The sequence below is a fragment of the Armigeres subalbatus genome, unplaced genomic scaffold (genome assembly GCF_024139115.2).
Source record: "Armigeres subalbatus isolate Guangzhou_Male unplaced genomic scaffold, GZ_Asu_2 Contig1754, whole genome shotgun sequence".
Lineage (NCBI taxonomy): Eukaryota > Metazoa > Arthropoda > Insecta > Diptera > Culicidae > Armigeres > Armigeres subalbatus.
Window position 1 is genome coordinate 8,638 of NW_026942566.1, and position 24,912 is coordinate 33,549.

Here is a 24,912-nt window from a genome sequence, read left to right on the forward strand (position 1 = left end):
GACGCTATTAGCGTTTGAAATCTATCCTAATTTCGTGACGGTCTCGAATTTGGAAATTTCGGTTTTACACCCTGTATCTGAGTCTTCCCCTTAGACGTAGTTTACGTCAAAACCACAAGTGCCCGTAAGCATACTCTATCAAAGCGACTGTGTGCCGCTTCAAAAGCACAAGCCCAGGGAGTGCCATTGGCACATCAGGATTGATCCCAGTAAGATCCTGATTATGGTATACTGGTTGCATGTTATTGGTCTTGTTTTTGGATATTGAGATATTGTGAACGCGAGGGCTGGTAGTCTGGTTATTCTATTCTCTTAGTAAGGCCGGGTGGCACCGACCTGAAACGGCGAATGGGCTAATGGCCAGGCTGTCTTCCGTCCCCTAAAACCGTGGCGGACCTTGTAGCACGCGGTACAATCCTATCGCTCAGCTGGCAGCTGAGTGGGAGTAGGCTCAGATGCTTTTCCCTGACTAGCGCTGATCTGGCTCTGAACACGAAAGTGTCGACCCTCGCATGGCCTCCCTTCATGCCGCAAGGTATGTATAGATAACCATGGGATCGCGAAGGCGACTACACCAGCAGGATTCGACAGCAGCCGCAAGGGGGACCCAACAGCGATGAATTCTAACAACACAAAACACAAAACGTCGAGGGATGCAGGTGAGGCGAATGGTGGTAAGGAGAACCCTTTCACCAGACCGGCCTTGAAAGGTCTCCCCAAATATCGCTGGGGGAAGGCGATGGAGAAGCCCGTGGAGGGTCTGAGGAGGTGCCGGTTGAAGTAAAGATGGACGGCCCCACCCTGACCCGCGTCATCAAATCTGTGATGGCAAACCACGAAGAACGCGGTGGTCACACGATGGAGGTAGTCACGGAGGTATCCGACGTGATTATGTCGTTCCTAGACAACCGGGTTAAGTACAGCAAGGATCTGAAACTTGCTGTGCAGGCACTCTGTGCCCTAGTAGTTGAGGCCAAAACGGAGTGGAGGTCCCTACTAGAGGCCAGCAAGAGTGCGGAGAGAGAGCTCCGCAAACTTGTCAAGGAGCGGAAGCAGGCGGATAAGGACAAAGAGGAGGCAGAATCGAAAATTCGTCTCCTGTCCGAGGGCAAAGGACTGGCGGAGAGCCAGGTCGAGGAACTCCGCAAAAGGATGGCTGTAACAGGGGCGACCCCGAAGCTGAGTAAGGTTACGCAGGAGGCGAACCTGAAAGCAGCTGTCGAGAAGTCCGCAGCCCCGAAGCCAGAGAAAAGGAAGAAGGTCGAGCAGAAGGATGGCCATCCCAAGCCGGTGAACCCAGTGCCTCCACCATCGAGGACCACTGAAGCTCGCCGGGAGGAAGATCTACCGTGGAGGGAGGTCGTGAATCCCAAGAAGGCGAGAAGGCAACGGCAGCAGGCCGCAGACAAAGCAGCAGGCGGAGCGATACGCGCCACTGTTAAGAAGGGTAGAGCCCAGAAGGAGACGGGTGCGCCTTCCAATGTCAGTGGTAAGCGTAAAGACAGAGGCGAGGCGATTATCGTCAGTACTGACGACAAGAGCTACGTCGAAGTCTTGAAGGCCATGAGAGTTAATGACAAATTCGCTGGTCTAGGAGAGGATGTCAACTGCATCCGGAGGACGCGGAGAGGCGAGATGATTCTCGTCTTGAAGCGGGATGCTGCTCAGAAGAGTACTGAGTACAAAAAGTTGACGGAGGAAGTCCTGGGCGATGGGGTTCAAGTAAGAGCCCTATGTTCAGTTTCGAACATCCAGTGCAAGGGCCTGGATGAAGTAATCGAGGCTAGAGACCTGGTCGACGCACTGAGAGATCAGTGCAATGTCGAGATCCAGGAATCTACGGTTCGGTTACGCAAAAGCTTCGCGGGAATGCAGGTTGCCTCATTCCAAGTACCTCAGGCTGAGGCCAAAAAGGTAATGGATAAGGCTAAACTGAAAGTGGGTTGGTCGGTATGTCCGCTAAGTATAAGCCAACCGCTTCAGACCTGTTTCAGGTGTCTTGGCAACGGTCATAAGTCTTATGACTGTAAAGGACCTGATCGCAGTAAGCTATGCCGTAGGTGTGGAGCTGAAGGCCACCAAGCTCGCACCTGTCAGGCTGCACCAAGGTGTCTGATCTGTCCCCCGGGTACAGACAACAGACACCTCACCGGTGTCCAGGCTTGTCCGGCCTCTAGAAGGATCCAGACACGCAGGTAACACAGCTGAATCTGAACCACTGCAAGGCAGCTCAATTGCTGCTACAACAGTCGGTAACTGAGTGTAAAGCTGATGTAGCTTTGCTGTCCGATCCATACCGCATCCTTGCCGGTAACGGTAGTTGGATTGCGGATAAGTCTCAGATGGTGACCATCTGGACTTGCGGGCGATATCCCATCCAGGAGATAGTATCATCACCTGATGATGAGGGTTTCGTTATAGCAAAGGTAAACGGTGTTTACTTTTGTAGCTGCTACTGTCCTCCCAGGTGGAGTATAGTGCAGTTTACTAGGGTAGTAGATATTCTTGCAGCAAAACTAACTGGCTTAAAACCGTTAGTTGTAGCAGGCGACTTCAATGCGTGAGCAGTGGACTGGGGATCCCGGTCCACAAACGCCAGAGGTCATACCCTGCTAGAGTCGCTAGCGGTATTGAACGTAGTCCTGGTGAATGAAGGCCAAGTGCCAACATTCAGGAGACCGAACGGTGATTCATGCATCGATGTGACCTTCTGCAGCGCGGGATGGACGGTGGAGCCAGAATGGGAGGTTCATGAGGGGCATACCTCCAGCGATCATCAGGAAATTCGTTTTATGATCCGGTATACCCCCGTAGCAACCACAAGGCGGATCGGCAAAGCCGATCTAAGATGGCGCACCTCGCAGTTCAACCCAGAACTCTTGGAGGAATCACTACGATGGGAGACGCGAACAACGGGATTAAGTGGCGACGAGTTAATCGATGTACTAACCCGTGCATGCGATGTGACGATGCCTAGGAGGACCAAACCTCCCGGAAACCGGCAACCTGTGTACTGGTGGACTGACACAATTGCAGACCTTCGTAGAACCTGTCTTCGAGCAAAGAGAAGGCTGCGACGTGCCAGAACAGACGCTGATAAGGTCGAGAGACGCAGGGTGTTCCAGACAGCGAGCAGAGCTCTGAACTACGAGATCAAATGTAGTAAGAGAGCCTGCTTCGAGCGGCTGTGCAGGATGGCAAACAACAATCCGTGGGGAGATGCATACAGGATGGTGATGGCTAGGACCAATACCACGCCACCTGAGAAATCTCCGGAGATGTTGGCCAAAATAGTCGACGGGTTGTTTCCGAGGCATGAATCATCGAACTGGCCCGCTACTCCGTACGAGTCAGTTGACGTGGTACCGCTAGTGACTAACGAAGAGCTTATCGTAGCCGCAAGAAAACTTAAGCTCAATAAGGCGCCAGGCCCGGATGGTATTCCAAACCTGGCCCTTAAACACGCGATTCTTGCCAATCCAGATATGTTCAGGAGCTGCCTCCAGAGATGCATGGACGAAGGAAACTTCCCATATCGATGGGAACGGCAGAAATTGGTGCTATTACCGAAGCCTGGCAAACAGCCGGGGGATCCTTCGGCATACAGACCAATTTGCCTACTCGACACAGCTGGAAAGCTGCTAGAAAGGGTCATTTTGAATAGATTGTCGGCTTATACAGAGTGTGCTGGTGGCTTATCTAGCAACCAGTATGGCTTCCGTAAGGGCCGTTCTACCATCGAAGCAACTCGAGCGGTAACGGATACGGCCAAGATAGCGAGAGGTTTAAACAGAAGAGGTATTGGGTACTGCGCGTTGATTACACTTGATGTAAAAAACGCGTTCAACAATGCTAGCTGGGCAGCAATTGCTGACTCCCTGCACCGATTGAGAGTTCCGGATTACCTGTGCAGGATACTGAAAAGCTATTTTCAGAATAGGGTGCTGTTATACGACACTGATGCTGGTCAAAAGTCGATCGTAGTGTCCGCGGGTGTTCCACAGGGATCGATCCTCGGACCGGTTCTGTGGAATATTATGTACGATGGAGTATTACGCCTAAGTCTCCCGGTCGGTGTGAAAATAGAAGGCTTCGCGGATGACGTATTGCTGGAGGTAACAGGAGACACTCTCGACGAAGTCGAACTGAAGGCTTCATACGCGATTGGCAGAATGGAGGAATGGCCCAACTCGAGGCGGTTGTCCCTTGCACATCAAAAGACGGAAGTCGTGGTAGTGCATAACCGTCATGGGCTGCAACAGGCGAGGATAAGAGTAGGGACCTGCACAGTTAACTCCGTGAGGTCTCTCAAGCATCTGGGCGTGATGATCGATGATAAGCTCAATTTTACGAGCCACGTCGATTATGCATGTCAGCGGGCTTCATTGGCGATAAAATCTTTATCACGAATAATGTCCAACAGATCGGCGGTGCATAGTCAAGTGCGTAGGCTGATAGCTGGCGTAGCATTGTCTATCATCCGTTATGGCGTGCCGGCATGGGCCGTAGCACTAAAAGCCGAGTACAATGTAAAGAAATTGATCAGAGTACACCGGCTGATGTGTTTACGTGTCGCGAGCGCATATCGCACCATAGCATATGAGGCGGTGTGCGTTATAGCTGGAATGATGCCGATCGACATACTCTTAGAGGAGGATGTGGAGTGCTTCAACGAAAGGGACTCGGTGCAAGTGCGACGTGTCAAGAGAGCAGCTTCGTTGCTTAAATGGCAAAGAGCATGGGACACCGCAGTCAAAGGTCGTTGGACCCACAGACTGATTCCAGATGTGTCCAACTGGGTTGATAGGAAGCATGGTCAAGTCAACTTCCACCTAACACAGGTGTTGTCTGAACATGGCTGCTTTAAGAAATTCCTACACAGGTTTGGCTTCGCAGATTCTGCGGAGTGTTCTGAATGTGTAGGTGAGGTAGAATCGGCAGAGCATGTGATGTTCGCATGCCCGCGATTCGAGATAGAACGCAATGCCATGCTGCTTATTAGTGGTATGGATACAACCCCGGACAACCTCGTCGAGAGGATGTGCCGGGAGGAAGCTATATGGAATGCGGTGAACACAGCATCTCAACAGATTATGTCGAAACTGCAGCGGTGGTGGCGTCTTGAACAAAACCAACGTGTGCAGTAAGGGCACCTGTGATGCAGTGAACACTTTGCTCACCCCGACAACCAACATGTCGCGGGTGGGCTGCGGGGACCTCAGTATGTAGATATAGAGGTCATTGCGGTTCACGCGCGGTGGTTGTTGTCGGAGTGCTCGTCTCCAACGTGAGATTTTGATACGGACCGTTAGGTTACTATCATAGCTTGCGATCGACGGGTGGTGAGGTAGCCACCCTTGAAGTCGATGTTGTGTGTATTGACGTCAAGTGCGTTAGCATAGGCGTGAGCGCTCTCAATAGTCCCCCCCTGATGAATTGCTTAATTGCGGGCCGGGGGTACGGACTGGCGAAAGGGTTTTGGTTTAGTGGGTCGGGTAAGAGTTACATGACATACCCATCCCCACACTACCTGAGTACCTCCTCAGGTGTCTGGTTGCAGATTTCCGTTTACCCTTGCTCAAGAAAAAACGAACAGTGGGTAATGTCTGTGACATAACCGCTAAGTGGACGTAGGACTTGACTTGACCATACCTTTAAGATACATAATATGTCCAAATTTCTCACATCAATTATTTTGGATAAATAATCGGCGTTGCATACCATTCCTTGGCAAAATCTTCTCATCAAACCGACACAGAAATCAAATCTACCTCGAACAAGAATCATCAAAAAAAATTCAGAAAGTATCTGTCCGGTCACGAAATATTAGCCTCGACAGTGGCAACCTTCCCACTGAAGGACTGCCTGAAATAAACCACAAGTTGGCTTAGCAGGGGATGTAGACTGTATCTCAGCCCTTCCACTGAAGCGCCTTCTAATCCGTGCGATAGCGACTGAAGGAGAACATTATTTTCAACTCTTAGAGCCTTGAAAAAGGCTGTTTGCTTAGGCTAAGTGCAAAAAGTAAGAAAACGATCTTTTCAAATAACCGCGAATTTCTAGTGATGGTATAAAAAAGACTGAATGCTCTGCGAGTGAATGCACTTTTCTTTTATACTAAATACTTAATTTTGAATCTTCTCTGCTTCCCAATTGGTGGGCCAATCAGCTAGTGTCTTGTATCCCGCTTCTTTGTCAGCCAAAGCGTCATCATCATCAACGCGTTCGAGAAGGGCTTCTTCTTTTTTACGCTTGTTGCTCGCTGCTGGCGTCTATTTCTTAACGGGACTTTTCGCTAGATACAGGCCAATAAGCCGGGCAAGCGAGCTTAGAATTGCAGTTCAGGTGGGAAGTACGCGTTCTTTTCTGAGACAACATTGTTAGTAGTAGAAGGAAGGAAACACCCGGACATGGGATTTCGGGTGATAAGATTTAGAATTCATAACATGGGACGATCATTCAGTCACGTTCGCTTTGTGTGCGGTCAGTATCAAACAATGTTTTTCTACATATTTTTTTATCAATGCCAAAAAATCCAACATTTGATGAAAAATCGATTGATAGTTTATTAATGTTTGAGCTGTTATCGGTGGTTTTTTATCCAAATAAGATTATGTGATAGATTTGAACATCTTATGAATCTTCGCTGAGAATGATGTTGAAGTAATTCTAGCCATATAAAAGTTCTTAAAATAACTATTTTATTATGTTGTTAGAATAAAGAAATATGTTATTGAAATAACTTCATTGTTATTAATTTTACCACGCGCATGGTTAAATAAATAACAAAGTATGGTGACGAAAATTTCGGCAGATCATTCATTATCAAGCCGCCATATTGTGAAGGGTTAAGTTTTCTTGAGTGGTGCAAACCAGAAGTTAATTGTTCTAGTTTCTCTTTGCGTTTTATATTTGATTTCAAACAACATTTTCTGTAATATTGGATTTATGGTTAGTATATTTAGCGGTATATTCATTGCATCAAATCTCTACTTAAGGGGCATTTTGACGTAGGACTTACGTCTCTCTTTACTATACCGGGTGTCATTTCAATTTTTTTAAAATCGACCGGGTTACGCTGTGTTGAAAGATTTCAAACGTTAATAGCTTTTGCCCTATTGAACAGTTTTCTGCAGAAAAATATATTAAGCTCTTTTTAGTGGAATGTATTAAACCGTCTAAGACGAATTAAGTACTGTCCATTTAATTTCGTTATTTTCAGATAACTGTGTCGTCTTCAGTGTCTTGTACTTGACTCGAGTCAAGTACAAGACACTGAAGACGACCACACAGTTGTGGTCGAAATACGTATCTGCAAAGATAACGAAAATTAACTGGTGGAATTAAATGGACAGTACTTAATTCGTCTTAGACAGTTTTCTGCAGTTAACCACTCAATCAACAGCTTTCAAGTATGCCTTTCATATTCATGCTTGATAATATCCGAAAACTTGTTTCAATAGGCCCAAAACTGTTTTCAAAGCAAAATATTGAATTCACGAGAACCTATAAATATGAGTACCGCATCATTCTTGCATCATTCCATTGCCACGCTCTGATTGGTGCAGACGTCAGCGAATGAGCTCTCGCTAGGTCAGGAAGGCATAAAAAGCGCAGCACGATTTTTTCCTCTCAATCTGACCCTGAGATCTGACAAGAACAGGCAAAGCAACCACAACATCGCCAGAACTTTTGAAGTGTTGCTCCATCGTCTCAGCCACGCTATCGCAAACTTAAGTTTTCTCAAGAGCAAGGCAGAATCGTCAGCATCATCGGCATTTTCGGTCCGGCATTGTCGACGTCGAGGCCACCGCACAAAGGAGAAGCCTACCGGACAGTAAGCGCGGCTCGGCGGTGTGACGATAGACTGTCAATGACAACATTGATCAAGTTGGGGTTCAAAACGATTATCTGCTTTTGTAAATAGATTCAAACGACGATTTGATCACGCAAACCAACACCATAAACAGGTAGGTGAAGGTTTCCGCTACCTATTGATGATGTTGGTTTGCGTGGGAGAGCTATCAGATTCGTCAAATTGTCGTTTGAATCTTTGTTTACAAAAGCAGATAAGTCGTTTTAAAAATTTTGTCTTGAAGTGATATGAATGAATTATTGACAGTGGCTGATTTTCTACCCGCCACTTCCACAGCCAGGCACTATCGTATATGCGCAAATAGGTGGCATGAGTTAACCTCCAGAAATGTATATGGCGAAAGACATCTAACGCGGGTTTTCTCAAAATTAGGAACTTTTCATGAAAAACTATATGGTACCGGTTATGATAAAAGATATTTTAGTTACTAGATAAAGATTGTCGCTGTCGTCGCTGTCCGAAACATCTTTTGCTGGCGAGGATAGGGGAGCTAAATGTCAAAGAAGGAAAATCCATACGATTTGACAGGTATGTACCACACATGTTTCGGACAGCAGAACAAAGGGAACCGAAGCGACAATCTTTATCTAGTAACTAAAATATCTTTTGTTATGATGGATGGTGTTCGCTAGTACAGTACAGTACAGTTTTTCGATTAAGGTGCTTAAATTTGAGAAATCGAACCTTAGATGCCTTTCGCCACACTGATTTCAGAAAGTTAACTTCTAGTGTGCCCCTGTACGTTCAAAGTGGACGATTCATTGATCAAGTTTTCTCGGCCGATGGCGTTTGGTATTCCCGCAAACATCGATTCATAATGATATTTTTGAACAATCATAAACTCCCAGTTGAACATCTCAAATAGAAATTTACATCTTACATTGTTAATGGATCTACTAAAGAGTTTTGACGTAGGACTTACGTCTCTCTTTACTATACCGGGTGTCATTTCAAAATATTCAAATCGACCGCGTTACGCTGTGTTGAAAGATTTTAATCGTTAATAGCGTTCGTCTCAATGGACGAATTTCTGCGGTAAGCCCCTCAATCGACAGATTTCAAGTATGCCTTCCATGTCCATGCTTGATAAGACCCGAAAAACTTGTTTCAATAGGCATGAAACTGTTTTCAATGAAAAACATTGAGATCAAGGGAACCTATGAATATAAGTACCGCATAATTCTTGCATTATTCCATTACCACGTTCTGATTGGTGCAGACACCAGCGAATGAGCAGCCGATGGGTCTGCCGAGAAGCCATAAAATAGCGCAACGCGATTTTTCCTTTCATTCTGACCGGGCCAAGCGAAGCAACCGCATCATCGATTGAACAGCTCTCACTCTTTTAACAGGGAATGAAGTCTGCATCGACCGCTTTTTCGGCTCGTCACCATCGAAGCCACCATCATCAGCCAAAACCTAGACAGTACAGCAGCAGTCCACCCTACAGACCCGACAAAGCAGCAATGCTGAGCAGATACCGGCAGCAGCAGCAGAGTCGAGCCGAGACCGGCCGGCATCGGTGCTGAGCCGAGACAGGCTGAAGAAAAGCCACATGATGCAGCATGTATGCTAAAAAAACAAACGGTTCTCCAGAGAGCCAGTAATAGAGATCAATATCAAAGCTTTCAATACCCTTCGTGATAGAAATTGTACTTAGGTGCCAAATCCAATATTCTAGAGATAAAATTTTATGCGTGATTTTCATAAATAGCGTCTTTTTATACCACCACTAGAAATTCACGGTTATTTGAAAAGATCGTTTTCTTACTTTTTGGACTTAGCCGAAGCAAACATCCTTTTTCAAGGCTCTAAGAGTTAAAAATAATGTTCTCTTCAGTCGCTATCGCATGGATTAGGAGGCCCTACATCCCCTGCTGGGCCAACTTGTGGCTTATTTCAGGCAGTCCTTCAGCGGGAAGGTTGCCACTGTCGAGGCTAATATTCCGTGACCGGACAGATACTTCCTGAATTGTTTTTGATGATTCTTGTTCGAGGTAGATTTGGTTTCTGTGTCGATTTGATGAGAAGATTTTGCCAATGAATGGTATGCAACGCCGATTATTTATCGAAAATAGTTGATGTGAGAAATTTGAACATATTATGTATCTTAAAGACATAGTCAAGTCAAGTCCTACGTCCACTTAGCGGTTATGTCACAGACATTACCCACTGTTCGTTTTTTTGTTAATATTTTGACCTTACAGTTTGGAAATAATCGGAATAATAGGCGACAACGATGCTATACACGTAAAAAGATCACAGCCAGCGTCACGTCCGTTCGCGTCAACGTCGAACTATCAAACCGGAAAATATGAGGAACCTGAATACTAACATAGGATCCGGCGTTGATGCCGGTTGATACTCCGATGGCTGTCTTTCCTATGATCCCTCGTTCTCACAGCGTTGTCGAAACTTCCCGCATCGGTTACTTTTTCTTCCGAACAGTTATGTGTATAATAATGATGATAATTTATATATTGTTGTGATCTAATTGTCGCAAATGTTCTTTCTCATAGGTCGGCCCTGTTATTTAGTAGCCGGAAAACAATTATTTAAATCTCGATTTCAATAAACGCATTTTTCTAAATTGACAAAACAAATCTAAAACTTATTTCAATGCATGACAAATATCTCGAAAAATACTTTCCAAGAAGCAAAAAATAACTAAAACTATATTCTTATTTTAAATGCTCACATAGTATAATTATGTACTGAATAATTGTTGAAATAACCGAAAACCATGGTAATTTTCTCTGCTCTATTAGTTCATTCACCCATGGTAAAAATAAATTCGTATTGTGTTTGGTATAAATGTGGCTTGTAGTCTGCACAAAATTAGTGGCGTTGTGTTTTTAATTTAACCCTACAAAATAGTATTTTTGACCGCGAAGCTTCTCTCAGTGTTTAAAGACGTGGTCAAGTGAAGTCCTTCGTCCACTTCGCGGATAAGTCAGAAAAATTATCCACTGTTAGTTTTGACGTTATTTATGAAAATCACGCATAAAATGTTATCTCTAGAATATTGGATTCGGCACCCAAGTACAATTTCAGGGTTGTTAAGACTAAGCGGATTTCGCGATTTTCGCGGATTTTGCGGTTTTCGCGGATTCGGCGCTGATTTACATAACGATTTTAGGACTTTGTGCGGATTTAGTTTTAGGATTATTTAAACAAATGAAATTCTATATCTAATGACGTTTATTTGAAAACTAGTTTTATGTCTATTTAGATGGGCTTTATTCTCGTTAGCAAATGTTTTCGAGAACAAAATTAACGTTTGTAGTTATTTACTAACATCAATTTTCGGATATTAACAAACCCTGTTTGAATTCCATGGTTACACTCTTGAGCATTGATTAAACAAATGTTATGAGGAGAGGGGCGCCACTTGTTGTCATTTTTAAACCATTCTAAAGCATGGCGTATTCAAAACATGTCTGTTGAAGGACATGAACACCCGTCTTTTAAGTGCTTCCGCAGAAATTGTTTTTGATGTTGATTTTGAAAGAAAAAAATGTTGAAAATTTTTGAAAATGTTTTCCCGGAAGAGTTTTTGCAGAGATTCCCGAGAAACTCCCGCAAGAATTCACGTTGCGATTTCCTTCGAAGTAAATTTAGTTATGATCACAAGAATTTCTGTGAAAAATCCTGAAAATTTACCAACAGATTTTTCGGAAGTTTTCCAGCAGGAAGTCACCAACCAATTTCTGTTAGAATTTCCCAAGCCAAGAATACCAAGAATATTCAAAAGCTTTATATACCAACGTTTGAAAGTTGCACAAAATTCAGTAGCTATTTACCTATTCACATCAACAAATAAATCAAATTTTAAATTCAAATATTTAGACTCAAAACAGTGACAATTTTTGGAATTCTAATGGAGAAATTTCAAAAATTTTCGTTGAAATCTTAGAATAAGAAACGCATTTTCTTTTGTCGTGAGCGAGGAAGACATAATTTTGTAACAATTCATCGCCATGAACGCGAATTAATAAAATTGTCACGCAAACGCTCTCTAATTAGTTGATTGTACTACATTTTCAAAATGATTCTATTGCGAAAAACTCTTTAGTAAGTATATTAGTGGTTCTGAAAAGATCCATTCACAATGATGTAAATTTCCTCTTGAGCGGTTCAACTGGGAGTTTATGATTGTTTAAAACATTATGAATCGATGTCTGCAGGAATACCAAACGCTTAACCGCTGCTGCCATCGGCCGAGAAAACTTGATCAGTAGTGTTGTCGTCGACACTCTATCGTCACACACCGCCGTGCCGCGCTTACTGTTGGCTTCTCGACAATGACGGGCTGAAAATGCCGATGATGCTGACCTGAGAATGCTGACGATTCTGCCTTGCTCTTAAAAAGGCTTTAGGTTTGCGAATGCGTGGCTGAGACGATGATGCAACCGTTCAAAATTCCGACGATGCGATGCTGTTATTGCTTTGCCTGTTTCGGTTAGATTGAGAGGAAAATTCGCGCTGCGCTATTTTATGCCTTCTTAGCAGACCTAGCGTGAGCTCATTCGTTGACGTCTGCACCAATCAGAACGTGGCAATGGAATGATGCAAGAATGATGCGGTACTCATATTTATAGGTTTTCGTGAATTCAATGTTTTGCTTTGAAAACAGTTTTAGGCCTATTGAAACAAGGTTTCGGATATTATCAAGCATTAATATGAAAGGCATACTTGAAAGCTGTCGATTGAGGGGTTAACTGCAGAAATCTGTTCACTAGGGTAAAAGCTGTTAACGTTTGAAATCTTTCAACACAGCGTAACGCGGCCGATTTAGAAATTTTGAAATGACACCCGGTATAGTAAAGAGAGACGTAAGTCCTACGTCAAAATCCACGTATGTTTTCACGTAGCGATTACGTGACAATTATTTTGGGTGTAGGTAAACACAGCGAACGAACGAACGAAACGAAAAAATGCGCGAGCAAAAAGCACGTCAGTACGCGCTGCTGTCACAAATTGTAATGACTCGCACACGGCAAACACTGCTTCTTTTATACACAAAGAAAATCTTCCGATAGACCCGAAGGCCCGTAACATACCGCATTCTGATGTCCGTGTTAGGAACGCACGGGATTGGTTGAAATTTTTACTGGATTTGACAAGAATTGAAATTTTCAATAGCTTATCGTTAATAATCTTAAGTTACAATGAAATACGCAAATTGCTGGAGAGTGTCCGAGTCGATTGATATATAAGTCTTAAAAATCCATCGAAAGATAAAGGCGCTAGTAACGTTCAAAATCTTCCCTTCCAGCGTAACGCTCTCGATTTCCAAAAATCTAAATGACACCCAGTGTTACAACCCTGCGGGATGTAGCGCACCTTCCATACCACCACAACCTTGATGCGCCAGTCTATCTAGTTCCGACGTATACCTCAGCTGTCAATCAATCTCCCTATGACAGGTGCATATCTGTAAGTAGCGAAGCGAATACAACGCACAAAACAGTAAACGTGCAAGTGCAAAGCAGTGGTTAGTTAATTGAAATATTATATTTCTTGGAATGTTATTAATCTCCTATTCTATTTGAACTCTTAGCTAAACGTGCAGTATTACATTATACATCTATTAAACCTAAACACAAATAGTACGGTTGGATAGTACGGACAGAATTATAAATAGAAGTACACTAAACGTAAGTGATCAAGAAACGAAAAACTAACCTAGATCCTAAAACATAAGCAACATGAAATCACCTTTAAAAACTGAATTACTATTATATGACCTCATTATATTTCGCCTTCATGTAATTAATTGTACCCTTTCTCTAAAAGGGATTTTATAACTCCCTTCTATTTCCATATACGGTACGAGGAAATAAACAGTTATTAAACCGGAATACAATCTTCTGTTGTCCGATTGCTACTCCAACATTTTTATAAAATCCGTTTAGTTGATCGGGGGCTTGGTCGGTCGGTATGTCTAAAAGAGGTGACGGTCAAAAGCGGGGAACTTCTCCTTCAAATCCACCGCCGGGAGTGAGCTGCATAATATGTGAGAGACCAGACGATAGTCGTATGGTTGCTTGTGATACCTGTGAACAGTGGTTTCATTTCGCGTGTGTCAGAGTAGACGCAAGTGTTCAGGATCGGGAATGGAGCTGCGATAAATGCCTTGGAGCGGCATCCAAAATTCCAACCGGAACATCTACTCCAGTTGCCACGAGCGGTACGATACCAAAGTCGAGTGTTAGCAAGCAAACAGATCCTAATCGAGATGATCTTCAGAAGCAGCTAGCGTCGATGCAGAAAAGGTTGAAGGACTTTGAGCGAGTGATGAAGGAGCGAGATGATCAGCGTTTGAACGAACTTAGAGACCAGCAGAAGAGACACGACCAAGAGCTTCGGGATACGGAACGACGTGTGCGGATTATGATAGAAGGAAAACAACAATCCACTAGTGCAACTGGCCAAAGTTACGCAGTGAATTCAACAGCTAACCAGCGGCAGCAGACAGGTGAAAAATCGACTAGCGTATTACTTAATCAACCGGTCCAGATGTCACTTGGAGGAGTACCAGCAGCAAGCTCTACGGGAAATCCACCGCCATTGATCACCGTTACACAGGAAGAGGAAGCTCTAGCGCAGGACTTGCAGTTACTCGAGGAAAAACAGGCAAAGAAGGCATTTGGAAGAGCAGAAGCAACTATTTCAACGATATGCAAAGGTCAACGGAGGTGCAGCTGGGTGTGGTTTCGGACTGAATCCTCAGGCGGCGGCGTTTCAACCAAATGGTAGCAGCCTCTTCGCTACTTCGCTAAGTCAGAGTCAAGTATCGGCGCGTCAAGCTGTCAATAAGGAGCTTCCCAGTTTTTTTCGGGAATCCAGAGGAATGGCCTCTCTTCCTAGCGAGCTTTGAAAATTCGACCAGAATATGCGCATACAGCGACGAAGAGAATATGTTGCGTCTTCAACGAAGTCTCAAAGGAAGAGCATTGGAGGCAGTACGCTGTAGATTACTACATCCGGCCAATCTGACTGGTGTAATTTCGACGCTCAAAACGCTTTTCGGAAGGCCAGAGATTATTATTCATTCGTTGGTCAACAAGGTCCGAGAAATGCCAGCACCGAAAGCGGAAAGGCTTAATACACTAATTGATTTCGGAGTAGCTGTCCAAAACGTCTGTGCAGCCATCACCGCGTCTGTTCTCGACGAGTATTTATGCAATGTCGCGTTGCTCCAAGAATTGACGGAGAAATTGCCGCCATCCATCAGGTTGAATTGGGCGTATCATCGTCAGAAGCTGAATGGAGTCAAACTGTCGGACTTCGGAGACTGGTTAGGTACCCTGGTCGAGGCAGCGAGTATCGTCACTATTCCGTCCATCAGCGCATCTAAACTAGATAGGCGCAGTCGACGAGAAGAAAACTATGTCAACGTCCATGCCGCGAATTACTCCACTAATGAAGAAGCTGTGAAAGATCGTCAAGCTTCCCTCCGAAAGGATGTGCTGTATGTATGGAGAAATGCAGAGGCCCTGAGGTGTGCCCGAAATTTCTGAACATGGATGTTGGTTCCCGTTGGACAGTAATGAGGCAGCAGAGGTTGTGCAAAAAGTGCTTACGAAAGCACTTCGGTGCTTGCAATGTGAAAGTTGCGTGCGGAAAGAACGGATGCTCATACATGCACAATCAACTTTTGCATGACGATAAAGGGTATGGCAAGTCCGCCCCGCCACAATCAATGACATCCACTAATGAAAATTCAACGACGGAAACCTGCAACACCCATTCCAATACGGTGGCAAAAATTCTATTTCGTTATGTGCCAATTACTATCTACGGCAAGGGCAAAAAACTAAGTACCTTCGCATTCTTAGACGACGGGTCTTCTGCAACGTTCATGGAGCATAGTTTGATGAAAGAGCTTGGTCTGAATGGAAAGTCTAATCGATTGTGCCTCAACTGGACGGGCGGGCATCAACGGGAAGAAGAAGAATCTGTTATCCTCGCACTGAAGATTTCCGGTGCGCACGACACTGGAGAAGTGTACGAACTTCCTGAAGTACATACGGTCCAGAACCTTTTTCTTCCGAAACAGTCCGTATCGATATCGCAGATGGCCGCCAAGTACAGTTACTTGAAAGGACTACCACTGAGCTCCTATGACAATGTTTCTTCAAGGATTCTCATAGGCATGAATAACTGTAGGCTAGGTCACGCGCTCAGAAGCATTGAAGGAGGCGACAACGAACCGTTTGTAGCCAAAACGCGTCTTGGCTGGATGATTTACGGACCGTGCGCTACATCTGGTGCGTCCGATGCCGAACATGACAGCTATCACAGTTTCCACATATGTCCCTGCATCAAGGAAGATGAGAACCTGAACGAAGCATTGAAGGTATACTTCTCTATAGACTCCTTGGGAATTGGGAGATCACTTAAACAATTGTTGTCTAAGGATGAAGAGCGAGCGACAAAGATTCTGTCTTCTAAAACGCGATTGATTGGCGACCACTACGAGACCGGGCTACTGTGGCGCTATGACCAAGTGCAGTTGCCAAGCAATAAGGTGATGGCACTGAAGCGACTATCCTGCTTGCAACGACGATTGAATCGAGATCCACAGCTACATTTGGCGATGTGCACGAAGATGGTTGACTACGAAAAGAAGGGATACATTCGACGTCTCTCTGCAGAAGAAAAGAAAGAAAAACATTCGAACGATTGGTATCTTCCAATTTTCCCGGTTACAAATCATAACAAGCCCGGGAAAATACGTATTGTTTTCGATGCAGCAGCGAAGGTTAACGGTGTGTCGCTGAACACCTTTCTCCTTACGGGACCAGATCAGCTAGTATCGTTGCTTTCAGTCCTGTTTAAGTTCCGTGAGTATCGAGTTGCAGTCGTAGGAGATATCAGGGAAATGTTTTTCCAAATCAAGATGAGAAGCCAAGACCAGCGAAGCCAGATGATTTTGTGGAACGGCGGAAATCCAGAAGACGAGCCAGAAACATACGTGGTACAAGTGATGACATTTGGCGCGTCGGGTTCTCCGTGTTGTGCGCACTATGTCAAGAACCAGAATGCGGAAAGGTTCGTGGAACAGTATCCGAGGGCGGTAGATTGCATTAAAAGCGAACACTATGTAGACGATATGCTGTCTAGCGTAGAAACTGAAGATGAAGCTGTGAAGTTGGCAACTGACGTTCGGTACATCCATTCCCAAGGAGGGTTCGAAATACGAAACTGGCAGTCGAACTCTAACAACGTTGTTAGTCGTCTGCTGGAGAACAAAACCACAGACATGAATATGAGTCTTTGCAAGGAGATGGCCACGGAAAAGGTGCTCGGTATGTGGTGGGATACCGCAGCGGACACCTTCACATTCAGATTATCACCGAAGCATGACGCGGAGTTGCTTTCTGGCGTGAGAATGCCTACGAAGCGAGAAGTTCTGAGGACATTGATGGCTATCTATGACCCCATGGGGCTCATAGCAAACTATCTGATCTACTTGAAGATTCTTCTTCAGGACATTTGGCGTTCTGGATGCGGCTGGGATGATGAAATCGCCGGAAGATTGTCTGAGAAGTGGATGACTTGGATAAGAGTGTTGCCGAATGTACGGCAAGTAAGTGTTCCACGATGCTACCGCCGAATCACATCTGTCGAAGAAACCAACGTCGTGGAACTGCATATATTTTGTGATGCAAGCGAAAACGGGATAGCTGCAGTCGCCTACTTCAAGTTCAAAGAGGATGAGAAGATTGAGTGCAGTTTGATTAGTGCAAAAACTAAAGTGGCCCCTCTAAAATTTCTTTCGATCCCTCGCCTAGAGCTTCAAGCTGCTGTGGTAGGAGCACGTCTAGCGGAATGCATTGCCACTTCACACCGAATGAAAATTACACGGCGTGTTTTCTGGTCAGATTCCCGTGATGTGATTTGCTGGCTCCGGTCGGATCATAGGCGATATAGCCAGTTTGTGGCCTTCAGGATCAGTGAACTGCTGGAAACAACTCACGTAAGCGAGTGGAGATGGCTTCCAACTAAGGAAAACGTAGCCGACGATGGGACGAAGTGGGCACGACTACCAAACTTCCAGCCTGGCAGTCGTTGGTTTCGCGGGCCGGACTTTTTATGGGAAGATGAGGGCAGTTGGCCAGGAACTAGTGGAGATCAAGGGACGACAAAAGAAGAGATGCGTACGACTGTCTCGCATCACACAATCAGCGAAACGTTCCTGACATTCGATCGATTCTCCAAATGGAAGAGACTGATGAGGACTGTGGCATATGTGCATCGCTTTGTGGGTAATCTTCGTAGGCGTATTAAACGAGAAGTAGCAGAGCTTGGCCCTCTAACCCAGGAAGAACTAAGTTGTGCTGAGAACTTCATTTTCCAGCAAGTTCAGCAACAAGCGTACCCGGATGAACTCCAAATGCTCCACAACAACAGTCCACGTATGCAGCCTTGGCATAGGAACTTGCCGAAATCCAGCCCACTTTACAAGCTCAGCCCAATCGTTGATAAGCACGGCGTGCTGCGAGTGCAAGGGCGAATTGGTAAATGTTCCTGGGTTGACGAGTATACCAAGAATCCCATCATACTTCCTAGGAACAACTATGTGTCCAGTTTGATGATCGCCGATTACCACGCCAAATACCATCACCAGAACCACCAAACAACGATGAACGAAATTCGTCTGAAATTCTACATTCCTCGTCTGCGTGCAGAGTACGAACGGGTTCGCAAAAATTGCCAGTACTGTAAAATTCAACGTGCTAATCCCCAACCACCCGCAATGGGGAATCTCCCACAAGCTCGATTAGCGGCATTTCTGCGGCCCTTCTCTTATACCGGAGTGGATTATTTCGGCCCGATGTCCGTCACAGTAGGTAGGAGAGTCGAAAAAAGGTGGGGAGTTCTGCTAACCTGCATGACAACCAGAGGCGTACACATCGAGATCGCTCATTCGCTGACGACAAACTCTTGCATATTGGCACTGCGCAACTTTATTGCCAGAAGAGGCTCACCGCTAGAAATCATAAGTGACCGTGGAACAAACTTCATTGGAGCCTCCCGCGAGCTAACAGAAGCCATGAGATACCTTGACCAGAAGAAGCTAATGCTCGAATTCGTTGGACCGAACACTAAATGGACGTTTAATCCACCTGCCGCTCCTCACTTTGGCGGATGCTGGGAGCGTTTGATCCAATCCGTGAAGAAAGTCATGAAAACTTTAGCACTCCCCGTCTACCCACCGACGAAATCCCTCGTTCCGTGCTGATGGAAATCGAAATGATTCTGAACACACGACCGCTTACTGACATACCACTAGATACAGAGTACGAACCGCCCCTAACACCTAACCATTTTTTGTTGGGGTCAAATGGAGATAAGCCCCCGATCACTTTCAACGACAAACCCTTAGCTGTGAAGCAATCGTGGAAGATGGCCCAATTGTATGCTGACGAATTCTGGAGGAAGTGGGTTAGAGAATATCTGCCAACCCTGACCCGCAAAACGAAGTGGTTCGGACAGGTAAAGCCGATACAGGAAGGTGATACGGTGCTGATTGTAGACGACAAACTACCGCGGAACAGCTGGCCACGAGGGCGTGTCATCGGCACAGTCCAGGCTACAGATGGACAGGTCCGCCGGGTGACAGTTCAAACAGTACATGGGCTATTGGAAAGACCAGCGACCAAGATTGCCGTGTTAGATGTCGGTTGCAGCGATGGTAAGCCGCAAGAACTTTCGCGACGTACCGAGGGGGACTGTTACAACCCTGCGGGATGTAGCGCACCTTCCATACCACCACAACCTTGATGCGCCAGTCTATCTAGTTCCGACGTATACCTCAGCTGTCAATCAATCTCCCTATGACAGGTGCATATCTGTAAGTAGCGAAGCGAATACAACGCACAAAACAGTAAACGTGCAAGTGCAAAGCAGTGGTTAGTTAATTGAAATATTATATTTCTTGGAATGTTATTAATCTCCTATTCTATTTGAATTCTTAGCTAAACGTGCAGTATTACATTATACATCTATTAAACCTAAACACAAATAGTACGGTTGGATAGTACGGACAGAATTATAAATAGAAGTACACTAAACGTAAGTGATCAAGAAACGAAAAACTAACCTAGATCCTAAAACATAAGCAACATGAAATCACCTTTAAAAACTGAATTACTATTATATGACCTCATTATATTTCGCCTTCATGTAATTAATTGTACCCTTTCTCTAAAAGGGATTTTATAACTCCCTTCTATTTCCATATACGGTACGAGGAAATAAACAGTTATTAAACCGGAATACAATCTTCTGTTGTCCGATTGCTACTCCAACACCCAGTATAGTAAAGAAAGACGTAAGTCCTACGTCAATATAATGTTTTACGTTTCACGTTTCACTTCAGGGTCTCAACAACAATTGTTCATTTACATTCGCTTGACATTTCAGCCCGATTAGCACCCTCCTCATTGCACTGTCAACTGATTTCGGTTGCGGTCACACCATCAGGCAGGGTTGGCAGCAACAATGAAAGTGACCAACCACTGCTACAATACTTACATTTTAATCAATAAATTTCGACGATAGCAGTAAATTTTGATTCTATGTTACATATATTCGAAAAAGACAGGAAATTAAAAAAAAAATATCTACAAACCGTTGTATCTCAGAAACGGCTGCACTTAGAAAAAAAATTGACGTTTACCTTTTCCATTGGAAATTTACCGTACCTTCATAAAATCGAATTGATAAAAACGTAAAAATATTATTTCAATCATTTTTGAAAAACCAACTAATTTAAAAAAAATTATAACTTTTTTGTCCATCATTTCTCCATTATGACCCATGGTGCAAAATAATACACAGCAAAAAATTATGTAATGTGCATCGATGTAATTTAAGCGATGTACCAAAATTTATATGTGATGCCTGTATCATAATGCACGTTAACATTTGTTTTGATGCAATTTTACATTGCTTAGAAATTACACAAAAGCCAGATTCAGCAAATTCCCTTACGTCGCATTTGTGTAATATTCGATGTTTGAAGCATCGAATATTACACAGAAAATGCTGCAACCAATAGAATCCAACAGAGTTGTGTAAAATTACACAGACTTTGGATACAATATTATATGCATTCATAATATAATTTTCCTCGCAACACTGCACACTTGATGTCTGAGACGTCGGCGTTGTTTTGTCGCCATGTTGATTCGCTCGTTGATTTTCACGGTTTTTTCTCTCGCGGATTTATTAGTTTTCTTTGTATTTAATTCATTTAATTAAGCATAATTTACCATCAATGTTACGGGACGGTTACGGGACGACGGCAAAGGAGACAAAAAGCGGATTTCTGACTACGGGACAGCAGGCGGACAATCCTCAATAGATAATTCAAAGTGCAAGTTTAACTCCTTTTGTTTTCTGGTGACTTGGAGAGCCGCGATGTGCAATGGCCAAAAAAGGTTCAGGTAAACCGGTTGTTTTTTTGACGTAGGACTACGTCTGTGTTTTCTATATTGGGGTACACTTTACGATTGTGAAAATCGGGGACCGTCACGAAAATATGATAGACTTTAAACTTTAATATCTAAGCCGTTTCTCGATGGATTTTCAATTTTTTTGGACCATTCGATCAAGGATGAGTCAACGCTTCTTTGTTATTATTTGAAATACTGATTTTTAACTATTTATTATCGATAATTGATAAAAAGTTTAGAAATAGGTAAACTAACCAATCACGTACATGCATCACTAGCACAGACATCAAAAATCAATTACTTGCGGGTTTGGATCTAATCCTCAGTTTGAACAAGATTTTACGCATAGCAGATGCATCAAAGCGATCGTAGCGGAGCGGACACAGCATGACGGAAGCGCTAATAACATTTTCAAAGGAAATCAATCGTATTGGTGGTGATGCTCGATGTGTTGCTGCAGATCACTCAACCTCAACGAACCAGAATTTCATATGAAGAAAAGGTTGACCATAAAAATAGCACTGTGGTGATCCCGCACCGCCAGTGCCGATGTTGAAAATTGATTACAAATTGTGGTGTCAGTTAGTTGGAAAGGAACATTGGGAAAAGAAAATTGGTTCTTCTCAGGACCAACATTTTATGAAAAGAAAGAGTTAATTGCGAAAATGGACTGTTTCGGTGGCATCGGGTTTGGCGTGGTAGCTTGGTTGCTGTTAGTGATTCCATCCATTAAAATTCACTACATCATCTCCCTCGAACGCGCTATCAAATTCGCTATTTACGATTGAGTTTTGCACTTTGAAGAAAGTTTATTTCGGATAGTCGGATCAACCTTCTTTTGTATAAAATCAATGAAGACGCCACCTCAGCGGAAACTTTCTACAGCAATTACCCATCGGTGAACGTCGCTCGGACAGACAGATGCCAAGAGATAATGTTTGGTAATATGGAGAAACTTCGTCTTGAATGAAATTTCTGCTGTTATTCCTCGTAACAATACGCATCTAAGATAAACTACATCTCATAACCAAATTCAGAATCGAGAAAATTTCATAGGATTCTTAGAATTTGTCATTCTGCGTTGTCGGGTCCGTTGTCTGCGGAATCCCGATCGAAATGGCTCGCGCGCGCTGGAAAGCAGCTTTCTTATATCTAATGAAGTAATTCCATTAGCCCCGCCCCTTCATTAATCGTTATGAGTGCACATTATATTTACACCCATATCAGCTCACAAAGGGGTGGGGCTTACGGGTTTAATTTATTAAATACAAGAAAGCTGCTGTTCGACGCGCGCGAGCCATTATGATCGGGATTCCACAGATGGCGGTTCGACATTCGATGCAGCGGAGCGGATAGAGATGTCGTAAAATCCCGATTAATCGATTAGTTACTAATCGATTACTCTTGATTCTTGTCGATTATTGAATCGATTAATCATTGTATAGTAATCGATTCAAAATTAATCGATTATCACAACGATGAATCGATTAATCGAAATAATCAATTAATTTTCGACATCCTTATGATGTCGTAAAATTCTGATTAATCAATTAGTAACTAATCGATTACTCACGATTCCTCTCGATTATTGAATCGATTAATCGTTGGGTAATAATCGATTCAAAATTAATCGATTATCACAACGATGAATCGATTAATCGAAGTAATCGATTAATTTGCGACATCTCTAGGAGCGGACACAGCAGCACGAAGTGGGTGGCAGTGTGGCAATGCTGCAAGTTTATTTCAACCTTTGGAGGCTCAGCGAAAAATCATCAAGTGGCGGTCGGACAGCTGCAACGCAAGGTGTCGACAAGCGATTGGATGCAGTTAGTTATTGGAATGGGAATTGGGAAAAGAAAATTGGTTCTTCTCAGGACCAACATTTTATGAAAAGAAAGAGGTAATTGCGAAAATGGACTGTTTCGGTGGCATCGGCGTTTGGCGTGGAAGCTTGGTTTCTGTTACTGATTGCTTCCATTCAAATTTACGGGCTTAATTAATTGAATACAAGAAAGCTGCTTTCCAGCGCTCGACCCATTTTGATCTGGATTCCACAAAGAGCGGTTTAACCATTTATAAGGCTGTGGAAATTATATTGCCACCAACAAGTTATATGTTTTGACGTAGGACTACGTCTGTGTTTTCTATATTGGGGTACACTTAACGATTGCGAAAATCGGGGACCGTCACGAAAATATGATAGACTTTAAACTTTAATATCTAAGCCGTATCTCGATGGATTTTCAATTTTTTTGGACATTTCGATCAAGGATGAGTCAACGCTTCTTTGTATTTATTTGAAAATACTGATTTTTTACTATTTATTATCGATAATTGATGAAAAGTTTAGAAATAGGTAAACTAACCAATCACGTACATGCATCACTGGCACAGACTTCAAAAACCAATCACTTGCGGGTTTGGATCTAATCCTCAGTTTGAACAAGATTTTATGCATAGCAGACGCATCAAAGCGATCGTAGCGGAGCGGACACAGCATCACGAAGGCGCTTATAACATTTTCAAAGAAAATCCATCGCATTGGTGGTGGTGCTCGATGTGTTGCTGCAGATCATGCAACCTCAACGAACCAGAATTTCATATGAAGAAAAGGTTGACCATAAAAATAGTACTGTGGCGATCCCGCACCGCCAGTGCCGATGCTGAAAATTTATTACAAATTGTGGTGTCAGTTAGTTGGAAAGGAACATTGGGAAAAGAAAATTGGTTCTTCTCAGGACCAACATTTTATGAAAAGAAAGAGTTAATTGCGAAAATGGACTGCTTCGGTGGCATCGGGTTTGGCGTGGTAGCTTGGTTGCTGCTAGTGATCGCATGCATTCAAATTTACTGCATCATCTCCCTCCGACGCGCTATCAAATTCGCTATTTACGATTGAGTTTTGCACTTTGAAGAAAGTTTATTTCGGATAGTCGGATCAACCTTCTTTTGTATAAAATCAATGAAGACGCCATCTCAGTGGAAACTTTCTACAGCAACCACCCATCGGTGAACGTCGCTCGGACAGACAGATGCCAAGAGATAATGTTTTGTAATATAAAGAAACTTCGTCTTGAGTCAAATTTCTGTTGTCATTCCTCGCAACAATACGCATCTTAGATAAACAACATCTCATTACCAAATTCAGAATCTTGCGAGAAAGTTTCAATGGGTTCTTAGGATTTGTCATTCTCCGAACGGTCCGTTGTCTGCGGAATCGGCAAAACATACTTTTGCATATAAACGATAAAGACGGATCCATAAAAAACTGGAAAACGATCCATAAATAACATCTGAATGTTCCTTAAAATGCTACCATAAATCCATAAAATAGTTAATGAGATTCCATAAAGAATAATTTTTTGATCCATAACTAAGCTAAAATTTAGCAATTAATTGGGAAATATGTTCCATTAACATGGTCAAGAAAAACAATACAATTCTTGCTATTTTCCCATAAAAATATGACAAATGATCCACAAATCTTTGGAAAATGACCCATAAAAAACTATATTTTGATCCATAAAACTTCAAATTTGCGCATTTTTTTTATCGTGATGA

General features: G+C 43.6%; 2 protein-coding genes across 2 annotated transcripts in view; both read left to right on the forward strand.

Annotated features, from left to right (window-relative positions):
- Window positions 1–1,132: 1,132 nt before the first annotated feature.
- LOC134203310 (uncharacterized) overlaps window positions 1,133–24,912 on the forward strand; it is a 120,291-nt gene continuing 96,511 nt past the window's right edge. Inside the window, exon 1 of the mRNA XM_062678186.1 lies at window positions 1,133–1,359. The gene's annotated coding sequence lies outside the window, so the exon portion shown is untranslated. The remainder of the gene's footprint in view (window positions 1,360–24,912) is intronic.
- On the forward strand, window positions 15,432–19,130 carry LOC134203313 (uncharacterized). The gene has a single exon (XM_062678187.1). The coding sequence runs from the start codon at window positions 15,432–15,434 to the stop codon at window positions 19,128–19,130; it is 3,699 nt and encodes a 1,232-aa protein (XP_062534171.1).